Source organism: Aythya fuligula, chromosome 1 (assembly GCF_009819795.1).
Source record: "Aythya fuligula isolate bAytFul2 chromosome 1, bAytFul2.pri, whole genome shotgun sequence".
Classification (NCBI taxonomy): domain Eukaryota; kingdom Metazoa; phylum Chordata; class Aves; order Anseriformes; family Anatidae; genus Aythya; species Aythya fuligula.
In genome coordinates, this window is record NC_045559.1 from 77987956 (window position 1) to 78007220 (window position 19265).

Here is a 19265-nt window from a genome sequence, read left to right on the forward strand (position 1 = left end):
TTTCACAAAGTGCGTGTTCAGTCCTCAAATTAAAGTTATGCTTGGAATCTCACACAGTTGTATCCAGGGCTTCATTAAGTCACATCAATGACAGCAATTGCACTGATCCCCTGTCAGTGACCTAGAATGCTTTCTCACATGAATTTGCCACCATACAGGAAAGAGTTCACCTTCATTAGGCTAAGAAGTTAAGTGGGCTGGAATCCACTGACCACAGCTGGTTCTGAATTATACCAACATAAGCACACCCCTGGCTGTAAATAGGAAATTATTCTGAAAGGGCATCGGTTATCAGATCAAAATGTAACTCAACACTAAGGCAGTAATAGTTCATGTATTAGAAAGCTACAGTTTCAGAAACTAATTAAAAAAAAAAAAAAAAAAAAAGTGGTTTCCAAAGGGATTTGGGTACTCACTTCTATAGCATAATGCAAAGATGAAGAGGCTGGATGCAATGAGAGGTTCTCAAGTGGTTTAATATAAGGTTTCTCCCATCCTGATGCCAAAGACCATTCAATCGTCAGCATATTATCAGTGAACACAGTTCCAAATACCAGACCATTGGGGTCTGGTTTTTCCTTGAAAGTTGTAGCTGGTATGATAACCAAGTCTGAAGCCTGAAAAAAACATGAAACCCAAAAGTAAATAAAGTAATTAAACCAGACTGATTGAAAAATACTCCTCCACCAGTGAACATGGAAAAATACAGTATTTTATCTGCAGGGGTAATTATGGACAGAATTGCTAATTGTGACTACCTCTAAGTAGTTGCCAGAGCATTCATATGTACGCACCCATACCCACGGTGCTGCTTAGATCAGTTGTTCACATATTTTGAAGCACTTTTAAGTGAAGAAAGCAATACAAGGTGGAAAAAAAAAAAAACACAAACACACAAATAGAAAATTATCAGATGAAAATTTCTTGGACAATTAGATTAACACATCTATATAAGTTCCAGAAACTGCCAGATTCTGTATCTCAGAACTTAAGCTGATCATCAGAACCTCACAACTAAGTATGTTGCACTGATTTGCCTTTAACGCATAAAACCAGAGTGATGGACCTAAGTCAGCAGGTTACTTGGGTAGCACCAGCTTGTTCATTCACATTTGTGTTTTCCTAGAAAGATCCTATTAGCACAAAGAAGGCTAAATGTTTCCCTGCATGATTAACAGTAGAGTAGAGACTTTCCCTTATGAGCCATGACTAGCTGCAGAAACGCAACATAGTTTTTTGTATTGGTTTTGGTTAGGAGAGAGTGAGTGTTTTTCATAGTAGCTTAAATAGTGTTAATCATAAAGAACAGCAGAGGAAGGAGGAAAGCAGGATCTCTGGCATGTCACTTCCCTTTATAGATAGATAGGGGCAAAACAACAGGAGAAAGCTATAAGTCTTGATCCACTTCTCTCATTCTCTTTCTACAGTTTCTGAGCATTTAAGCTGTGCTGGTCAGAGAGTGAAGGAAGAACTCAAAAATCCCATTTGAAGCTCCGTTTTCTTTCCTAACATGACTCAGAAAGCATCAACCCTTACTACAGAACCCAAAGTGAAACCTTACTCCTCTATGCTGGGTGCATATAGAACAGACTAGACTGCAGTACTTCAGATTCTTTTCAAATTACTTGTCTGGACACTAAAAAGGAGGGTACTACTAAAAGGATGGTGTCACTAAAAAGGAGATACCACTAACTTGTGCTTTTCAGACCCTGCATATATTTTACAAAATGAGAAACAACTAGTCCCAAGCTTTTGAAACAACACACAGGCACCATCTCTGTCAACAACCTGATTTTCAAGATGTCTTTAATAACAGTGGTCTGTTTCTTATCGGTATTTTTTGTTGTTGTTTTCCCTAATGGCTTAGATGTGAAATTAACTTAAGAGCACACAATTACATCCTTGCCTTTATCTCAGGGCAGAAATGCTTGAATCATGGTCTCTAAAGAATTCCTACTGCCAGTAGTGTTAACAGCACTCCCTGAACTCAAAGTTCCAGTCTTATTTTGGGTCACTTTTGTTAAGGTAATTATCGTGACACTGAATGGGCCTGGGGACAAGAATATGTCCCCATATTCAGTCTTGTCCCCCTATAAATCCCACCAATGTGCTGATTTCTGCCTGTATGCCACATATTGCCCCTTCCTCAGTTTTAGCAGCACAAGTAGTTGTAACACAGCTCTATAATACAATTTGGTAAGCTTAACTGTATTAACAAATAGCCTTTACTTTAAGGATGATGAAGGATTTTAATGTGGTCCTTCTGATGGGCCCACAAGCATGTATAGAGGGTGTAGCAAGCTGCAGCCATAAGCAAAGAAATGATCCTACGGGAGCGTTTGGATTTATTTAACCAAATATGTCATCTTGCTGTAAAAGATATTCCTCCAGATTCGGAGACATGAGGTTCAAAAGATCCTTGGAAAGAGTCTCTATGAGTGATAATTTAATAAAATTATGTCACTCAAATATGAACATACTGCTGTGTCCCGACAGCTAGTACAAAGAGAAGCCCAGAGCCAGAGTCACTCCTGTTCTGCCTCATTAGAGACAAGAGCTGGACAAAGAATTTGCTCCTGCAAGCTCAGTAAAACAGGTATTGCTGTGTGACAGGCAGTCCAACAGCAGCACCTATGGCTCAAAGCAATAGTCCAGGCTGCTTGGCTCTCAGCCCCAAGGACTGGGGACCTTCTGCAGTCACAAACAGAAATCACTAGACGAGATTTCGGATTGAGTCACATGAAGGCAGAAAGCCTAGAGAGGTAGCTATGATACTTGTACTGAAAGGAAGCAAGTGCTTCCAGATCACAGAGCTTCCTGGAGCTGCGCACTGTGGACAAGGAGCCTACCTGCTGTTTCTCACCTCTTTCAGCAACAGGAAATCCTATTTTTCACCTTTCCTTCAGGCATTTTGCAAACACCAGACCCAACATCAGGTAGGACACCTGACTTGCCCTTCAAACAGTGGTAGGAACATCCTTCAAAGGGGCTCAAAAATAAGCTTAAGTGCAGAGTAATAGGGCAGCAATCATCGAACAGGCAAGAAGGTACTCTTCCTGGTCCTCATAATGCTGACAAATTCTGTTAAACTCTCAAGAGAGATTTAAATTTTATTTTATTTTTTGGCCATTACTATTCACTATTTTTTTTTTTTTTAAGGATCTTCCCCCTTTATTCATTCTATTGTATTTCTCTCTTTCTCTGTTTTTACTAAGCAAAACCCTAATGCTTTTTATGTCAAGACACCATCAAGTGCTGCAATGCATTTTTAATTTTATTTTTTATTTTTTAAATAAAGGAATTGAGGGTGGTGCTGGTTGGAGAGCCCACCCTGGCATACTCCTTCTCGCTGTGTCATCTGTGGTACAGAGTATTTCCAGGACTCTCAACCTCTTTTAGGTCCCTGAGCGATAAGGCTCCTACATAACACCTCACCTGGCCAACAGACCCCTTTCACTTAGCTTGCCCCAAAGTCCTGCCCCAGCATTTTTTGTTGTTCAAGCAGCACCAGTGGGAGGGAAAATGGACACACAAAAGAACCTGCACAAAGAGAGCAGAGAAAGGGCAGTTGACTAATACAACAGTACTGATTAAGTATCAATGCCTGTTACTTTTACATTGTTAAAAAAAATTATCATGGTACTGCCATGGCATCACCTATGACCTTTATAAATCACCATTTCTTTCTTTGCTTTGTCAACATTGCCCCAGCCCTGTAAGCAGCATTAAAGTTTGTCATTAAGATCCACCCAGAACCCCGCTGTTTGTACTGCTTATACACAGGGCATTTTTTAATTACATTTGTGTTTTGCTTGTTTTGTTTATCAGTGTACTCTTAAGCACTTTCTGACACTGCCACCTAATAATGCCATTAAACTGGAAGCAAAACCAGTAAATGCTGGGACAAAAAGGAAAATGGAGATGAAGAAATAGATGAGACACACAGCTGAGTTTCAGCCCTGTAAAGTCTCGATGTCACAGCAGGATAGTACCTACAAGGTGTGTGCCTAGGTCCAGCTCTGGACAACCTTGTAAGAAATAGGAGTGCCTGCACCAGGCAGAAAGGGGTGGTGGGAAAGCCAGCTGGATACTGCTGCTTTTAAAGGCTTATATAATAACGCTGCACTGCAAACAGCCACCGGGTGCATGTTTTCGAATAGCCCCTTATTTGGGAAATGCCTGCTGATTCCAACATGACTTCACCCAGAGTGAAGCTCTGCCCAGCCCAGTGAAGATGCACTGTGACCTGAAACTAAAATTCATCATTTGATCAAAATAGATCTTGTAAATTATAAGCTAAGTCAAATTAAATATGACATGCTGATCAGTGTCAATTTTAATCCAAGCCACAGCAAGACATCCTGGTGCCCATAGCCAAGATGTCACTTTAATGTTTATTCCATTCAGCCTATGGAATAGCCATAAGTGGATTTGGAGTTGACAGTAGCCTCTGGACAGTAGTCTAGAGTTTTTACTACCATTACTACACTCCTACCTTTCTTATCCTAGAGAGCTGCCTGGGGTAGGTGCAGATAGTGTTTATTTTGTCCTATTCTTTCCATCAAATTTTGCCAGTTCCTTCCTAAATGATCCTTGGCTGTGGCTTCCCAAATGACCCTTGGCTGCAGTGATTTTCACTGCACTGAAACTACTAGACCATAATAGAGTTGAAGAACTGTAAGAGGTCTAACCCTAGCTTTTCCAAACTCTGTACTGGGCCAAGCATTTCTATCATTTACGTGAATACAAACAGAACTGGCAGCCTCAGCTGTACAACAGCTTACAAGTTACCTAGCTGTAACAACAAATTACAGCAGACACCCTCAAAACATTAACATACTTTCAGTGAAACTGGCTGTAATCTATTATGAAATAAGTAACCTCTCTGACTTCTAGTCAGGGTGATTCATTCAAGATCACAAAGCAACTGCAATTATTACTTTTTATGACTTACACTGAGTTTTTAAGCATATCCTAGGAAAGATGACGCCTTTTGATGCCATAACAGACACGGAAGCATAGATAAAATTGAATAACTTGTTTTGCCCTTGCACTTGAGAACAGTGAACTGAGGTTGCTGTTATGGAGTAGATTTTGAGGAGAAAACAGATTACAAAGAGCATGAGGCATTGTTATAGAGGAAAAAGTTAACAAAGTGTAGCTGGGGGAGTTGGGCAGAATGAGGCTGGAACAAAACAGAATGGTTTTGAGGAGGGCATCAGGGATGAGGATGTCATTCTCCTGTCTTTCTGACTGTGGCTACATCATCACTGCCTTTGGGCCCTCCCTAAGACACACGTCTCTTCTTCAGGAATCCATTCTTTCTGCTGGAACAGCTGCTTCCTCCCCTCAACACCTTCTGCCTGGCCACTTCAACATCAGGCTCCTTCTGTAAGACGGACTGAGGAGAGGACACTTGCACTGCCAAGGAGAAGCAGTGGAGAAGCTAGGATGGGGATACTAACCAGGTGAGTGAAAAGCTCCTCCGTCCTCTGGAAGCCGAAACCCTCCCTTCTCCTGGACAAACTCTTTTTGGCCTTGCAGCCAATGAACAAATGATCTGTACTGCATTAAGCTCCTTCTCTTCCCATATGTTAGGTTGCAAGTGGCAGAGGATTGCCCACGTTTTATTTATTTCTGCTTACCTAAGCAATGTTCTCAGCTCTTTCTGAGATATTCCAGCCCAGCAGCCTCCTGTGGGAGGGTTCAGGCTACTGTGTGCTGCACATAATTGCTTCTGTAGAACAGGTACTACGAGCAGCCCACAGGGAATTGCAACCCGGTCCAGGAAAAGCCTTCATCACATGGTCCTGCTTTCTGTAGGCTGACATCATAAATCACACTTAACAGCTACTACTGCACAAACAGAAATGGCTTGTGCCAAATTATTGCCAAGCCTGAGAAATCAGGGATGGCATGCCAGCTCCTCCATCAGTGGCATCAGACCAGACAGCAGCAGTGCTGGGCTATGCAGCCAGGAGATGGGAAAAGTTATAGAGGCTGTGTGTTGCGTCAACTTAAGGCAACTGGTCCTTTTCTCCTCTTAGGACAAAATAAACCATCATTTACTTTGCCTATTCCTAAATCCTGTCTTAGAAACAGAAATACTGAACACTGCTCTAGTGGATGCAATCAGTTGCAAATTCTTCTAGCATGTCTTATATTTGTCTTATTTGTCTGACTTACTACCTCTCACCTCTATCTACTAATCACTAGCAGACACCACTGCAGCATGGTCTATTTGAACAAAAAGTGAGAGATTTACTTCCTATTAACCATGGACAAACCACTATTCCATGCTTTTGTTTCTTTCTCATCCTCATCTTTAGAAAAGCTTGCTTGTTTTCTGGGGCAGAGACCATCACTTTCTGTATAGGGCTAAGCCCAGCATGGCTGTGAAAGTCTACAGTAGAAACAATAAGATCAAGAAGAATTATATCAGAATAAGAAAATAATAAACAGAACAAAAAATATAAAACAGAATAAGAAAGTTTAAAAAAATCTTAGAAATCTGTTACTAGCTTGTAGGTATAAAAATAACGTAACCTATCCTACATTTCCTTTACTGTCACTGCTATTTTAAATTTACAGTGGAGCCTGAGGCTTGAAAGTGGAAAGTGTGTCAAGATATAATAAGATTACAACAGGAAGAAAATTCAAATCTTCCTTCTATTAAAAAAAAAAAAAAAAAAAAAAAAAAAAAAGAGAGAGAAGAAAAAAAGAAAAAGAGAGAGAGAGAAAGAAACAAAATAAAATATATTCTGCAACCTCAGGAAGAATATCCAGAAATTTTTCAACATAAAGGTTCCCTGAGACTTCATCTGGGAATATTTGTTAGCACATGTAATTGGAGTGGGGCCTGGAAATATTGCATCAGGTTGACAGTACATTGGGTAATAAAAAACAGAGTAAGTGACAAAGCAAAAGAGATTCAAGACCCTGAATCATTTGTGAATTAATCATGGAAGCAACAGAAAATATGTCTGGAAGGATTTTGTCTAGCTTTGTCCAGATGTTGTTCTCTGCAAAGCACGTATCTAATCTATTCACAACAGATATTTACTCAAATATTTGTCAAACCAAAGAATGAGTTTCTACTACATCCCCAAGCCATGGGAAGAAAGAGAGGAGGGAACAGCACATTGTTGACTTCTTTAACCTTTCCCGTCACCTGACGAACGCTCTGTCTGATGCAGCAATGTTTGATTTGGCACAGTAGGCAAGTAACATAAAAACCTGATGTTGAATCCTAACAAGGCAACATATATGGGGTTGGAATTGACATAAACTTCTTGCCTAGAGGGTGAAAAGGGAACGCATGGCAGCAGACCAACTCAAACTGCTATCTCAAGCTTCCAAAACAGGAAGGGAAATAAAGGTGGTGGAAAGCTAGTCTGGGTAGCTTGTAGGGAAAGCACTGAAGAAACTAGCCCTGCCCTACAAAGAACTGGAGCACATGGATAATGCATAGTATCGTTGACTTAAATGGCAGCAACTAAATTTTAAGTTCTTCTGCATTTGCTCAATGTTGCCCTGCACCAACTCCCTTTGATCTGGTCCCAACATCATTAAAGTTAATCAAGGACCGCTTCCTCCAGCTTTATAGAAGTTTGGATCATAACGGAGGCAAAACCTACCCACATCTTTACAGCCTCACCCATTTCTGCTGCTTCGGGAAACTTAAATGGACTACTAATCCTTTATTAGTAGTAGTAGTAATATTTTAGGTCCCTTTCTCATTAGTCTGGCTCTCCGCTGATATTTTCACATCTACTAAAAATTCAGTCATCTAGTATCTTATTTATCAACAAATTATAGAGAACATTTTGAAATATAACTACCACCTAAAATATAAACTATCAGGATATTGATAAGACTGTTAAACAGAGAAGCAGAAACTGGATATTGATACATTACATTTTGGTCATATTAACCACTACTTTTTGCCAACAGCTATTCCACTTACCTAGGGCAATCAGAAAATGTCAATAGGGAGGAAGCATGAGCAAGCTTTAATGCAGTCATTGCACTGGACTGAAAAACACATTGCTGCAGCTCGCTGCTATGGCTGGCCAGGTTAGTTATATAAAAATCCTTTTTGGCACTTCACGTATGCAGTGTAGCTGCTTTTGCTTAGAAATAAGCATATAGGACAATAAGGGAGATCACAGACTGAAGGTCTATAATAGCCCAATTCTTTGCACAGGCAGCCCTCTCAGACTCACTCAAACATTTCCTTAAATATAAGGCTAGGGCCCTTCTTCACTAAAAGAACACATTAACTAGTAACACTACTCATGTTATTCACTGTAAGTACATACTGCTCCTTCTCAAAACTCTGTCAACTTGGTTAACATTGTGGTGCTTCTCTGTGCTTACAGCCACTATATTTCCGCATTGTAGCATAAACACAATGTTCCATTTTTAGAAAGTTTGCCTAGAAGAAGGTTTGAGTCTAACACAAGCTGAGTGCTCACACTGGCCTGTGACACATAACTGCAATAGCGAGATCTGTGACATTTTACCAATACCACATTTTTGTACAGAGACACAGTGTTAGATGTTTGAATAATGATGTAGGAAAACATAAATTTGGTGTGCAAAGATTAGAGATGTTGTTGTCTCTGGGTTCCAGAAATACTGTCATTTCTATTTCACACAATTAAAGTGAAATGTTCACTTTTTTACTTTTTTTTAAAAGAAAAAAAAAAAAAGGTTATCTGCCTTAATGAAGGAAGAAATGAATTGCAAACCTAAATTTCAGACAAACAAGTTTGAAATGCTTCACCTAAGCAGCCTGGCCAGTCAGAAACATGCAAATGTGTTAACGTGGGATAGCCGAGAATAGAACCGTAATCTCACATGCCCAAGTCCTGGGCAGTTGCGATTAAATCTTCTTACCCTGATTTTAATGAGCTTGCAGACATGCAGGGGAGTGGATTCACAGAATGAAGGCATTCAGAATTTATCATAGAATCACAGAATAACCCAAGTTGGAAGGGAACAACAAGGATCATTTCACATGGAATTTCAAAACCAAACCAACCAAACAAAAAAACATGAAAAACTTCTCTTTTGGGGAATATAAAATGCTTTCATGGTACAGTCTCTTACAGAGATTTAAAGACTTACTTCAAACCTTTGGTTAATCGCACCTGTCTTTTTCCCTAATTCCATCTCTTACACTGGTAGACAGAAGATAAGGTTTACAAATTGCCATAAATTTCATGGCTTGATCTGCCACAGAAACTGTCATACTATTCCAATTCATTCTATTCAGTACTTTCCTAGACATAGGTACTATGCGTAAGATTAGGATAAAAATCTTTCAGCCCTCTAGGCTGTTAGCTCATGAGAATTAAGATATAGAGATGATTTCAGAAGCAAGCAGAAAGGGCCAGGGTCGGAGGGGGGGGGGGCAGGGGGGAGAACAAAAACAAAAACAAACAAACAATCGAACAAAACAAACAAACAAACAAAAAAACTTGCTGGTGCTAAAGCCTCGCATTTTAAAAATAACGCTTCACTTTATGAAAAATAAGTCCAGAAAAAGATAAATCCATATGGTTTGTCCAACCTCTGTGCTTTAACAGACACCAACTATATCTTCACCACCTAGTTAAAAAGAAGATAAAGCATCACTTTCTTTGCGCTATAAATTAACTTAGCAAAACTGTCCCCTGGCTCTGTAATATCTTTCTTTTATCTTGGCTAAAAGCTCCTGCTATTTGTTGAAGACAATTAGCTTTATTTGCAAATCCTACAACTTCAGATAATTGGACAATCAGTTTCTCTATTACAGCTTAGAAAACCTATTTGCTTTAGCCTGCAGCTATTAGAGGGACATTACTCATCTGAAGAGAAACAGAACTACTTCTTGCCACCAAGCTAACACAGAAGTTTTAGCAGTATAGAGCTGCCACTGATGTCAAGCACTCCTGTAGAGGTGGGGCCCCCATGACACGAGAAACCTACTCGCAGACTGCTGGGAAAATATTGCGTAAAGTACCACAGCGGAATCACAGTGACTTATTTCCACAGCACTAAGAACTTGTGCTCAGCAGCAATTCTTGGCTCCTCCAGTCCTGAAGCAGTGACACTACTCTACTTGCTGCTACTACTGCATGTTAGCAGACTTGATTTAGAAATGCTGATCTGCCAAATTGAGTCATCAGCAAAATTGAGCTGCATTAGTGGATCTTCCACCTGTGCACACACTTAGAGAAAGCCATTTTGTCCTAGAGAACAGCAACCACTGAAACATTCAGTAACACACACTGGGCTTTTTCTCACCCGCATCAAAACAGGACACAACTGCAAATGCACCGTATGTTGATCATTACTCTGACCTAGATGCATACTTTCTAAATAACTGGAATGAAAGCAGCAGATACGAAATGCAGTCAGTGTTGTCAAGCTATTATTAGTAATACTCATACGACGTAATGCCTGTGTCGGTGCACAGTGCCACAGAAACCACTTGGCCCTCAATCTTCTCTGTGCTGTAGCTGGTTTCCTTCTTGGTAGGTGAAGGTGAGGGTATATATTTGATTGTAAATCACTGGAAGTAGTTCCGCAGCATATATATCCTCTACTAGGAATCATAATCAAGTGATGTGAAGTAACTGCAGTCTAATAATATTATTACTCCCCAGTTTGTTTTGGAAAAAAAATGGAAACATGAAAAATGTGTAGATGCACTCAGTAGATGAAGCCACAGCTGACCTGATCTAATGCTGATGACAGTCCCACTGGGCTGGATGACCTATGGTTCAAAGACACAAAACTTACGCCATTTGGATGATGTTACACACATATGTATCCACTCACAACTCCCCACTTGGTCATATTTTACTGCTTCAAGACAGTTTACATAAAACCAATATTCCTCTATACTCATTTTGGAGAATGACTGCCCATTACTGCATCAAGATATCGGAAAGTTTCTGCAGACAATATTTCCCCATACAACTTAAAGAGCATGAACTTCTTTTATGATTTATCTGCTCAATCTACATTTAAAATGGGGTATAACAGAAAATTATATAGAATTTATATATAAAAATAGAATTTAAAATGGAAAAGCAGGGCATTTTCATAAAAAGAAAGACAGAAGAATCAACAGCTGCAATATGATAAAAAACTTTATTGAGTTCCCATATGCTTTAGCAGGTAAACAATTTATTGATGTCAGTAGAAAATGACAAATTGAGAACAAGGTAGAGAGGAAAGGGTATGAAAATATATAAACCATGTAAAACTGCTTTATACATAAAGCAGTTAGCCTTATACATAAACTGGTAACTAACTACAAGTGCATGTATGTCCTCATGCCAAAAAACATTTCAGAGTTCCCTTGATGCACATGCTCTGGTCATGTCAGAAACTCTACCCTCTGTTCGTATAAAATAAAAGTGCTATATTCTTCCTAACCTCTTCAAGAAGTGAAACTCTGACCACGTTCCAGTATTATGTCAGTGTGAGAGTCAATTAGTTCAAAATTTAAAAAGATGTTTCATAAAAAATAAAGAATTATCTGGTTTTATGTTTTTAATCATTGCATTGGAGGGGATGTAAGAAAATTTGGCAGAAAAACACTTCTCTTTAAAAACAGTGCCCTTGGAGAATTGTTTGTTTTTATGTGTCAGCAACATTTTCACAAAGACAGTATTTTTCTAAAATAAAGTGTAACTGCCTAATATGTCAAAATGGATGGGTCATTCTCTCTATTCCCTGAATAAGGAATACTACATCCTACTGTATTTGGTAGGAATTATAGGCAGGCTTGAGTTACATTAGTATAATCATGCTAGTGAATCATGACAACTAGTGAAGTTTCATTAAAGCAAATATACAATCTCTCATTAGTGAAGTTTTCCATTAAACAGACTGTTTTGAAAACAGAGGTATCTTCCTCCACAAGAAAAAAATATTTGCTTGTTTGTTTGTTTTTTTTCCAACACTTTCTAACATATACTACATAACAAGAAATGCTGCATAATGTAGCCTACATTTTAGCTGCATAGATTACTCCTGCAATACTACTTTATTTACAATTTTAATAATTTTCCAGGCTAAGATACAGACTTTATTTTCATCTTTAATGCTATTACATTGTCTGTCAAGAACGTGAAACAAGGCAGGGAAACAGAATGAGCATAATGTTTTGCAGAGAGCCAGCCAAGGTCATAGACATATGATGCAAAGGCTATATGTTTTAAAACATGCAGCTAAAGGTCCTATTACAAGAACAGCTACATCTGTGTGAAGAGACCTGTAAGAATAAATCAATAACTGTAAAACTTGAATTGTCAGTTTCTCAGTTTGAAGCACAAATGCCTGCTCTGGAATTGCATTTTCAGTTTCCTCATACTTTATTTAAAGGTGAAATAGACTAAAGATTTAGGCCTCTGGAAAAACTGTCAGAGATTTTGGTTATTTATTTGTAGACTATACCAACAGCAAGGAAGTAATCTTCATGTTTTAAGTCTTACAATACTTAACACATTGATAGATAGTTCACAGCTTGGGCTCTAAACCATTACAACGATGCAAGAAACAAATACTAAAACATACCTTGTTACAGAAAATACCCTCTATCCACTGTCTTGCACAGTTCGATATCAGCTAGTGTCTAAATGGAGGCCATGCAAGCATAGTAGCATAGCATTGCATTCCACCTTGTAAGTCCAAGATCTCAACAGGGCGCATCAGACGGCACTCAGCACCAGCTGAGCTTTCAGCCTGCCATGGGCTCACATCCCACTGGCTTGGAGCCCGGAATGGCTGGCTCTGTCTGTAGAAGACAGCACGGGAGCACCAAGAGTTGTTTGGAGTAACGTGAGAAGTTGTCCAGACACAGAAACTCCATTCCACTACCATAAATCTTCTTATTAGCATATCAATCTAGATCCACTCATGAACTACAGCTACTTTATTCTGCTTTAGTATAACACCCTAGCCAGTATCCCCTAGAAGGTCTGCACCATTTTGGCACAGTGGATACGCCTTTAAAAATTAAAATATAAAAGAACTATATTTTGCACCAAGAAGATGCCCAACTAATTCTACATGGCTTCAGATAATCAGAAGCACAGAGAAACATAACAGATAATACCTCCTTAAAGTATTCCATGTGTCACTCTCAATAAGAAAATAAATTCCATGACAAAGTTGCATAAAAAATAAAATCATCTTTCTTCATACAGATCGATAACATGAGGGAAATAAAAGGCAATCACAGATGCCTTTAGTTTCCTAAGACCAAGTATTATGATTTCAAAGTCAGAGCTAATAAACACATTAAGAGAAAGCAAATTACAATGAGTATGGAAGCACACCATTACGTTACCCAAACAACATTCACTGTCTTGTGACAGCACAATGAGAAGAATGAATTCATTAAAGAGGTTCCCTAACCTCGAATCATAAAGTGCCTTAGACATAGCTTGTGCTGTTTCATGGTAGTACTGAATGCAAAAAGACATATATAATAGCAAAAACAGATATGTGCACTTCTTGGTGCAACATTCTGTAATACATTTGGTGTTAGAGAGGATGACTGAACATTCAGTTAGTGGGTTTGTATGCCTCTCCTAGAAATCCAGTGCTCACAATGCACAAAAACTACAATTTTTTTGGATATAGTCACAAACCACAGCCATTTTATATATATACTTTCACATAACTATGTGTACTTATATGCATATATGTATGTACATGTATGTATATAGATAAATAAATGACCAAGGGACTGGAGCACCTCTCCTATGAGGAGATGCTGAGAGAGCTGAGACTGTTCACCCTGGAGAAGAGGAGGCTCAGGGAGGATTTTATCAATGTATATAAATATCTGATGGGAGGGTGCAAAGAAGACAGAGCCAGGCTCTTCTCAGTGGTGCCCAGTGCTAGGACAAGAGGCTATGGTCACAAATTGGAGCACAGGAGATTCCATCTAAACATCAGGCAGCACTTTTGTGCTAGGCATGGGCCAGAGCATAGGCATAGGCTGCCCAGAGAGGCTGTGGAGTCTCCCTCTTGGAGATCTTCAGAATCGACCTGGACATGGTCCTGGGTAACCTGCTCTGGGTGGCCCACCTTGAGCAGGAGTTAGACCACTTGGCCTCCATAGGCCCCTGCCAACCTTAACCAGTCTGTGATATATATTTATATATATATGTACAAACAATAGTTGAAGAGAAGATACACATTTCACTCTAGTAGAAGGAGCTGCATACATTTAGTTCTGGGTATTTGACCTTTTCTACAATACAGGAAGCTGTAGCATAAGAAATGTCAAAGGAAATAATATTTATCTGTTCCACTGGTTGTGTGATAACTCTAAATGCAATAGATTAAGTACTTTATAAATCACATAGCAATCAGGATGAGATTTTTAACATGGAAAGGGAGTAAAATTGTGGTATTTCAGTTGCAGTTAACATGAACAAATTGCCAATTCTGACCTGGTGACTAGAGAGAACTCCATGAGAACTGAAAACAGTAAGCAGCTAGCAGTGGGGTTCACAGCTCTCTAGATCCCCTATGTTATACTCCTTCCTTTCTTCCCAGTATATGGGAACACTTCATGTCCATCTTTTGAAGCCAGACAGAAATTTCAGGGAAATTCAAAGCCTACCCACACCTAAAAAGCACAGCACTACATTCTAAAATGAAAAACTGTCTTCAGAGGGGTAATCTTGGATTCAAATATTGGCATCATCCACTTTAAATAATATGTTTTATATAAGCATAAAGCAAAACCATGCCCTGTTATCTGTATTTCCATTCCCACAATATTGAACTACTTAAATTACTGGCACAAAATTGCAGCTTTTTTTTAGCACAGGCAGCTCCATGGGCCAACTCTGAAATATCATTATCTATAGATTCTAAAGTAGCATCTAACTTTTTCCCAGAACTGTCTGTGAAGTTCCTTAGAATGAACCCAGGCTATTTTATTTGTCATTGCCTAGTGCTATTTTTCCTTTGTTTATAAGCCTTTTTCTTTATAATTTGATAATGAAGCTAAAGAGACTGCAAGTAATTATACACAACATTGTAATCAGTTGCAATATCCCCATCATAACTTCCATATACACATGCATGCCCCATGGTAAAATATTTTCTGAAGAACTGTACCTCTTTCCTGGTGACAGCAGCTGATCTTCAGAAACAAAGCCATAAGGCAGGAATGGACTTACAAATTAGACTTCAGCTTAGGCCAGCTGTTTTTCTAGCATTATTCCCTCTATGACCATCTGTCCCACCTGCTAGTATATCTTTCCCCTCACTCAGACTCTCCACTAAAATGATTTGCCATGCTGGCTGATATGCAAGTACAGATAAAAAGGAAACTGGATTAAATCCAGTTTTGTGCCACTCAATATTTGGAGCTTTGGTAAGGGACCCATTTGACTGACAGTATAATTTAAATCTGTCTCAAGTCTGCTTTAATTTATGCCTACTTCACCCATGACCCAAACACTACCAGAGATTGCTGCCACTCTGTCTCTCCTTCTGGACTATGCCAACAAGTATAGTTATACAGGATTCTCTTTTCTTTAAAGCAACTTTTGTTTTTAAATACACTAGCACACTCTACTGATTGAATCCACTGAAATCTATCTTGTCTATATCTTAAAGGTGTTTCCACAAAACTCTGCACTCCATACATGTGAAATCTTGAAGCTCCAAATCTGGATGCATGCCTGGATATATCAACATTTTCCCAAACAGATCTTCAGGCTGAAAATTCATCCTAAAACATCATTTGGGGCAGAATTACCAGAAGGACACAAAGCAAAGAAATAAGGAAGAGAAGAACTGGAGGGGGTTGAGATTTGGGGAAAAAAATATCAATTACATGTTGTTACATGGTAAAATCCTGCAGTCATAGGCTCTTAAGAATTTTTAGCCATTTTCAAAGGGACCAGCATCAGAATAAATCTTATCAAGGAGGCCAACACATTTTCTGCAGCATTTATTTTCTATATATAGTTAAAGCTTGGAAGCTAAAAGGGAAATAACTACTTAAGCATAATTCAGAAGACTGCACAACTGTGACACTGCCTGAGAAATTCAGGAAGAACGTGATGGTTACAAAGTGTATCATTATAATTTCGTCTCCTGTACTGCTGACAATAGTCAGCAATAACAGGAAAGGAACTGCTGAAAAAGCACAAGTGAGGTCAACAGTTTTGGGGTAATTTTTTAAAAAACATCTGCAAAAGATAGATGAGGCTTTTTCAAGGTTGCAAAGCAGAGAAAGTGAGGGAAAGAAAAAATTACAGATGTGACATAAGGCATAAATACAAGAGAAGTATAAAAGAGAGGCAGAAAATAAAATGGAATGAGAACAGAAGGTAGAACTCAAAGGACTACATTTTGATAGTCTCTATGTTTTCAGCAGAAAATTAGAAGTTGGCATCTGTGTCCATATTCTGTTTAAAATGAGCTCTTATTACTAGCACTACATTCAGTAAGGAGGCAGAGGAGAAAAGTGGTATCTTAACTGAGCTCAGTTTTAAGCACAAGATTAAAGAAAAAAAAAAAAAAGAGGGATTCAATTTCATGTCAGTTCCTGGCAGCTGCTCAGTACTATGATAATGAAGAATGCTGTTTGCTCATTGAGTGCTGATAATATGCCAGAGCTGTGGTGTGCTTTAGAGTCCTTCTGAGATTCTTAGCTCTGTAATTTTGAGACCAGATGGTGAAAACTACTTTTAAACACTGTTTACAATGCCAAATTTTAACAATTAATAAAAGCATAGAGTGTTACATAGACTTAGTCTGGAGAAAAACAAAAATCAAACAAACAAAAATAAACAAAAAATCAAACCCTAATGTGGAAAAAAAAATCAATTTTGATATTGCTTTTGAAGCAGACAAGTTTAAAAAAACACTTATAATAGATTATTTATTCTTAATGACTCCTAACCTTTTAGCTAGTACTTAAAATGGTAACAAATTAAAGCTCTTCTTATAACTTTCTTAATTTCTATACTGAAAATATTTTTATCAAATGCAACTTACAGAACTATGAAATTCAAGCAGTAGCTTGTCAGTAGCTAAGTATGCCTGATAAGGATGCTGTCTGACACCACCTACTGAAATGCTCCAGATGCTCATCTTTTAGCAAACAACATACCTTGAAAGATTCAGTCACATGCTTTGTTGCTTCACCTGAACATCCTCCAGCCATACACTCGTTCTGACAGCCCTAGAAGGAATAAAAATCAAATTCAATACTTGTTGCAGAAAGGTGAAATACACATTCAGCTAATGCTTTTAGAGGCAGATTAAACTGAATGATCACTCAGACTTCATCATCAGTAAATATATCAGCAAGACCTTTCTTTGTAGTTTCTTCGCATAATTTTCCACCTTCTAGGTTTTCAGTTTCACTTCAGTTGTGTTATTTTTTGTAACTATTTCAGGACTTCAGTAGGAGTGACAACATCTTATGTTAGATTATTGCTCTGAAGGGTATAAATCTACAGACAACAGTATGGGCATTCCAAACTGAATAAATACATTGTGTTTTAACACAATTTCATCAGATTCTAATTTCTCTACTAAAGCATCCACCCCAGGAGATTTGCCTCTGCTTTAACTCAGAGAAGTGTAACTAAGCAGAATGGAAGAGAGAGAGAAAGGATTTTAGTAAATCCTTTGTTTGGCAATGATAAGCAATGCCCATCAATAAAAATATATAAACAAAGTATTTTGAATTATCTATGTGAAATTTCAGAGTTCTGCCACTGACAACACAGAAAGAAAGAAAGAAAGAAAGAAAGAAAGAAAGAAAGAAAGAAAGAAAGAAAGAAAGAAAGAAAGAAAGACTATAAGAAAAGGAGTGATGGTTTTAGATATCCTTCTGTTTGTCATCAGAAGGCTAACATGGACAGGTGCAAACAATCTATCCAAAGCCACAATTCCCAGTTCTCACAGTATCAGGATAGCACCTTTGTGGAGTCTCCTGCACTAGCTAGACCTTCCTTGCCAGTGGCCAGGAAAATGCATATTACACTCAACCGCATGCAGGGAAGGAGACAAATACAGCCTGACAGCGTTTATTGTTTCTGAGCAGCATATTTAATGCCTGGGAGCAGTGAAGGGGATGGCTAGAAGGCCACGAAGGGGATGGCTAGAAGAATGGCTAAAGGGCAGCGTGACTGGTGAGATGGAGGGGATGGCAAAAGGAAGAGCTAGCTGCTGAGATGTGGCAGAAAATGGCTGGGCCTGGGGGGAACAGCAGGCTGGTCGCAGGGGCTGCCTGAAGCAGGGAGGGAAAGACAGAGGCACTAAGGGACGTTGCTGCTGAGGCTGACAGACAATGGGCTTTCGGCCCTCCAAAGAAAGGCCCTGAGAGGAGCTGGGGAAGTCCCACCCCAGGCAGGAAAGGCCCAGGTCAGAGGTTTAATCCCCTAAAAGAAAGAGGAAACCTTTTGGGGCAGACACCTCACGGACTGACTGCAAGACCTTATCCAGGGCAGCCCTCACCCTCTGAGGAGTGCTGTGTGAAGGGCGGGTGGCAGTGTCGTGGAGAGCACTGGCCAGCTGAAGCCTGCAGCAGCCGTCATGTCCTGTGGGGCTGAAGCTGCACGGGCTGCAAAGCGTGACCCACACACAAGGCAAACAACATGATCTTTTTCCTTTCTGCAGATCTTGGGAACTTGGCAAATGGAGGTGGGGGGAAAACAATGTGATCACTGAGCCGTTAATGGACAGCAGGCTTGCTAACAGCAAAAGAAAAAACAAACTCCTAGCCACAGAAGATCTCACTTCCTCCCTTTCTGCCCCAACAGCCAAGGGAGGCAATAACATCCCTCCTGCCTTTTCTAAGTATCAGCTTTAGCCCTTCTCTTCCTCTTTTCTTTTTCCTAACCCTCTACAGTAAGGCATGCAATCACAACTACAGACTCTTTCCTATCAACTAAAGGAAAAAAAAAAATCACAAATCCCTTTACAATGTACAAACATCATTTCTATTAAAACAATATTTTTAAAAAAGTGTTTCATTTGCCATAAGCCTTGGGGCAGAGGGGAGATTCTCCAGAAAAACAAATCTTTTTGGTAGAGTCTGGTCAACAGCATTTTGTATCAGACTACAGCAGAACTGAGGTATTACTTAAACTGAGGGTCAGCCTGAACTAAGCACTGTATAAACAGGTCCTTGCTTTCCCTGTAATTCTTCATACACCTCCAAATTCAGTGGCAAAATCCCAGGAGACCTCCACGATACCATCAGTATATAACAGATA

The 19265-nt window shown here is 39.2% G+C and overlaps 1 protein-coding gene across 1 annotated transcript in view; it reads right to left on the reverse strand.

Moving 5' to 3' along the window:
- The window catches only part of BCAT1 (branched chain amino acid transaminase 1), a 63698-nt gene that overhangs the window by 27050 nt on the left and 17383 nt on the right, over positions 1-19265 (reverse strand). The window contains exons 2-3 of the mRNA XM_032188612.1: positions 17150-17221; positions 417-617 (exon numbers count right to left, since the gene is read on the reverse strand). Of these exons, the coding sequence (XP_032044503.1) occupies positions 417-617; positions 17150-17221 (273 nt within the window). The remainder of the gene's footprint in view (positions 1-416; positions 618-17149; positions 17222-19265) is intronic.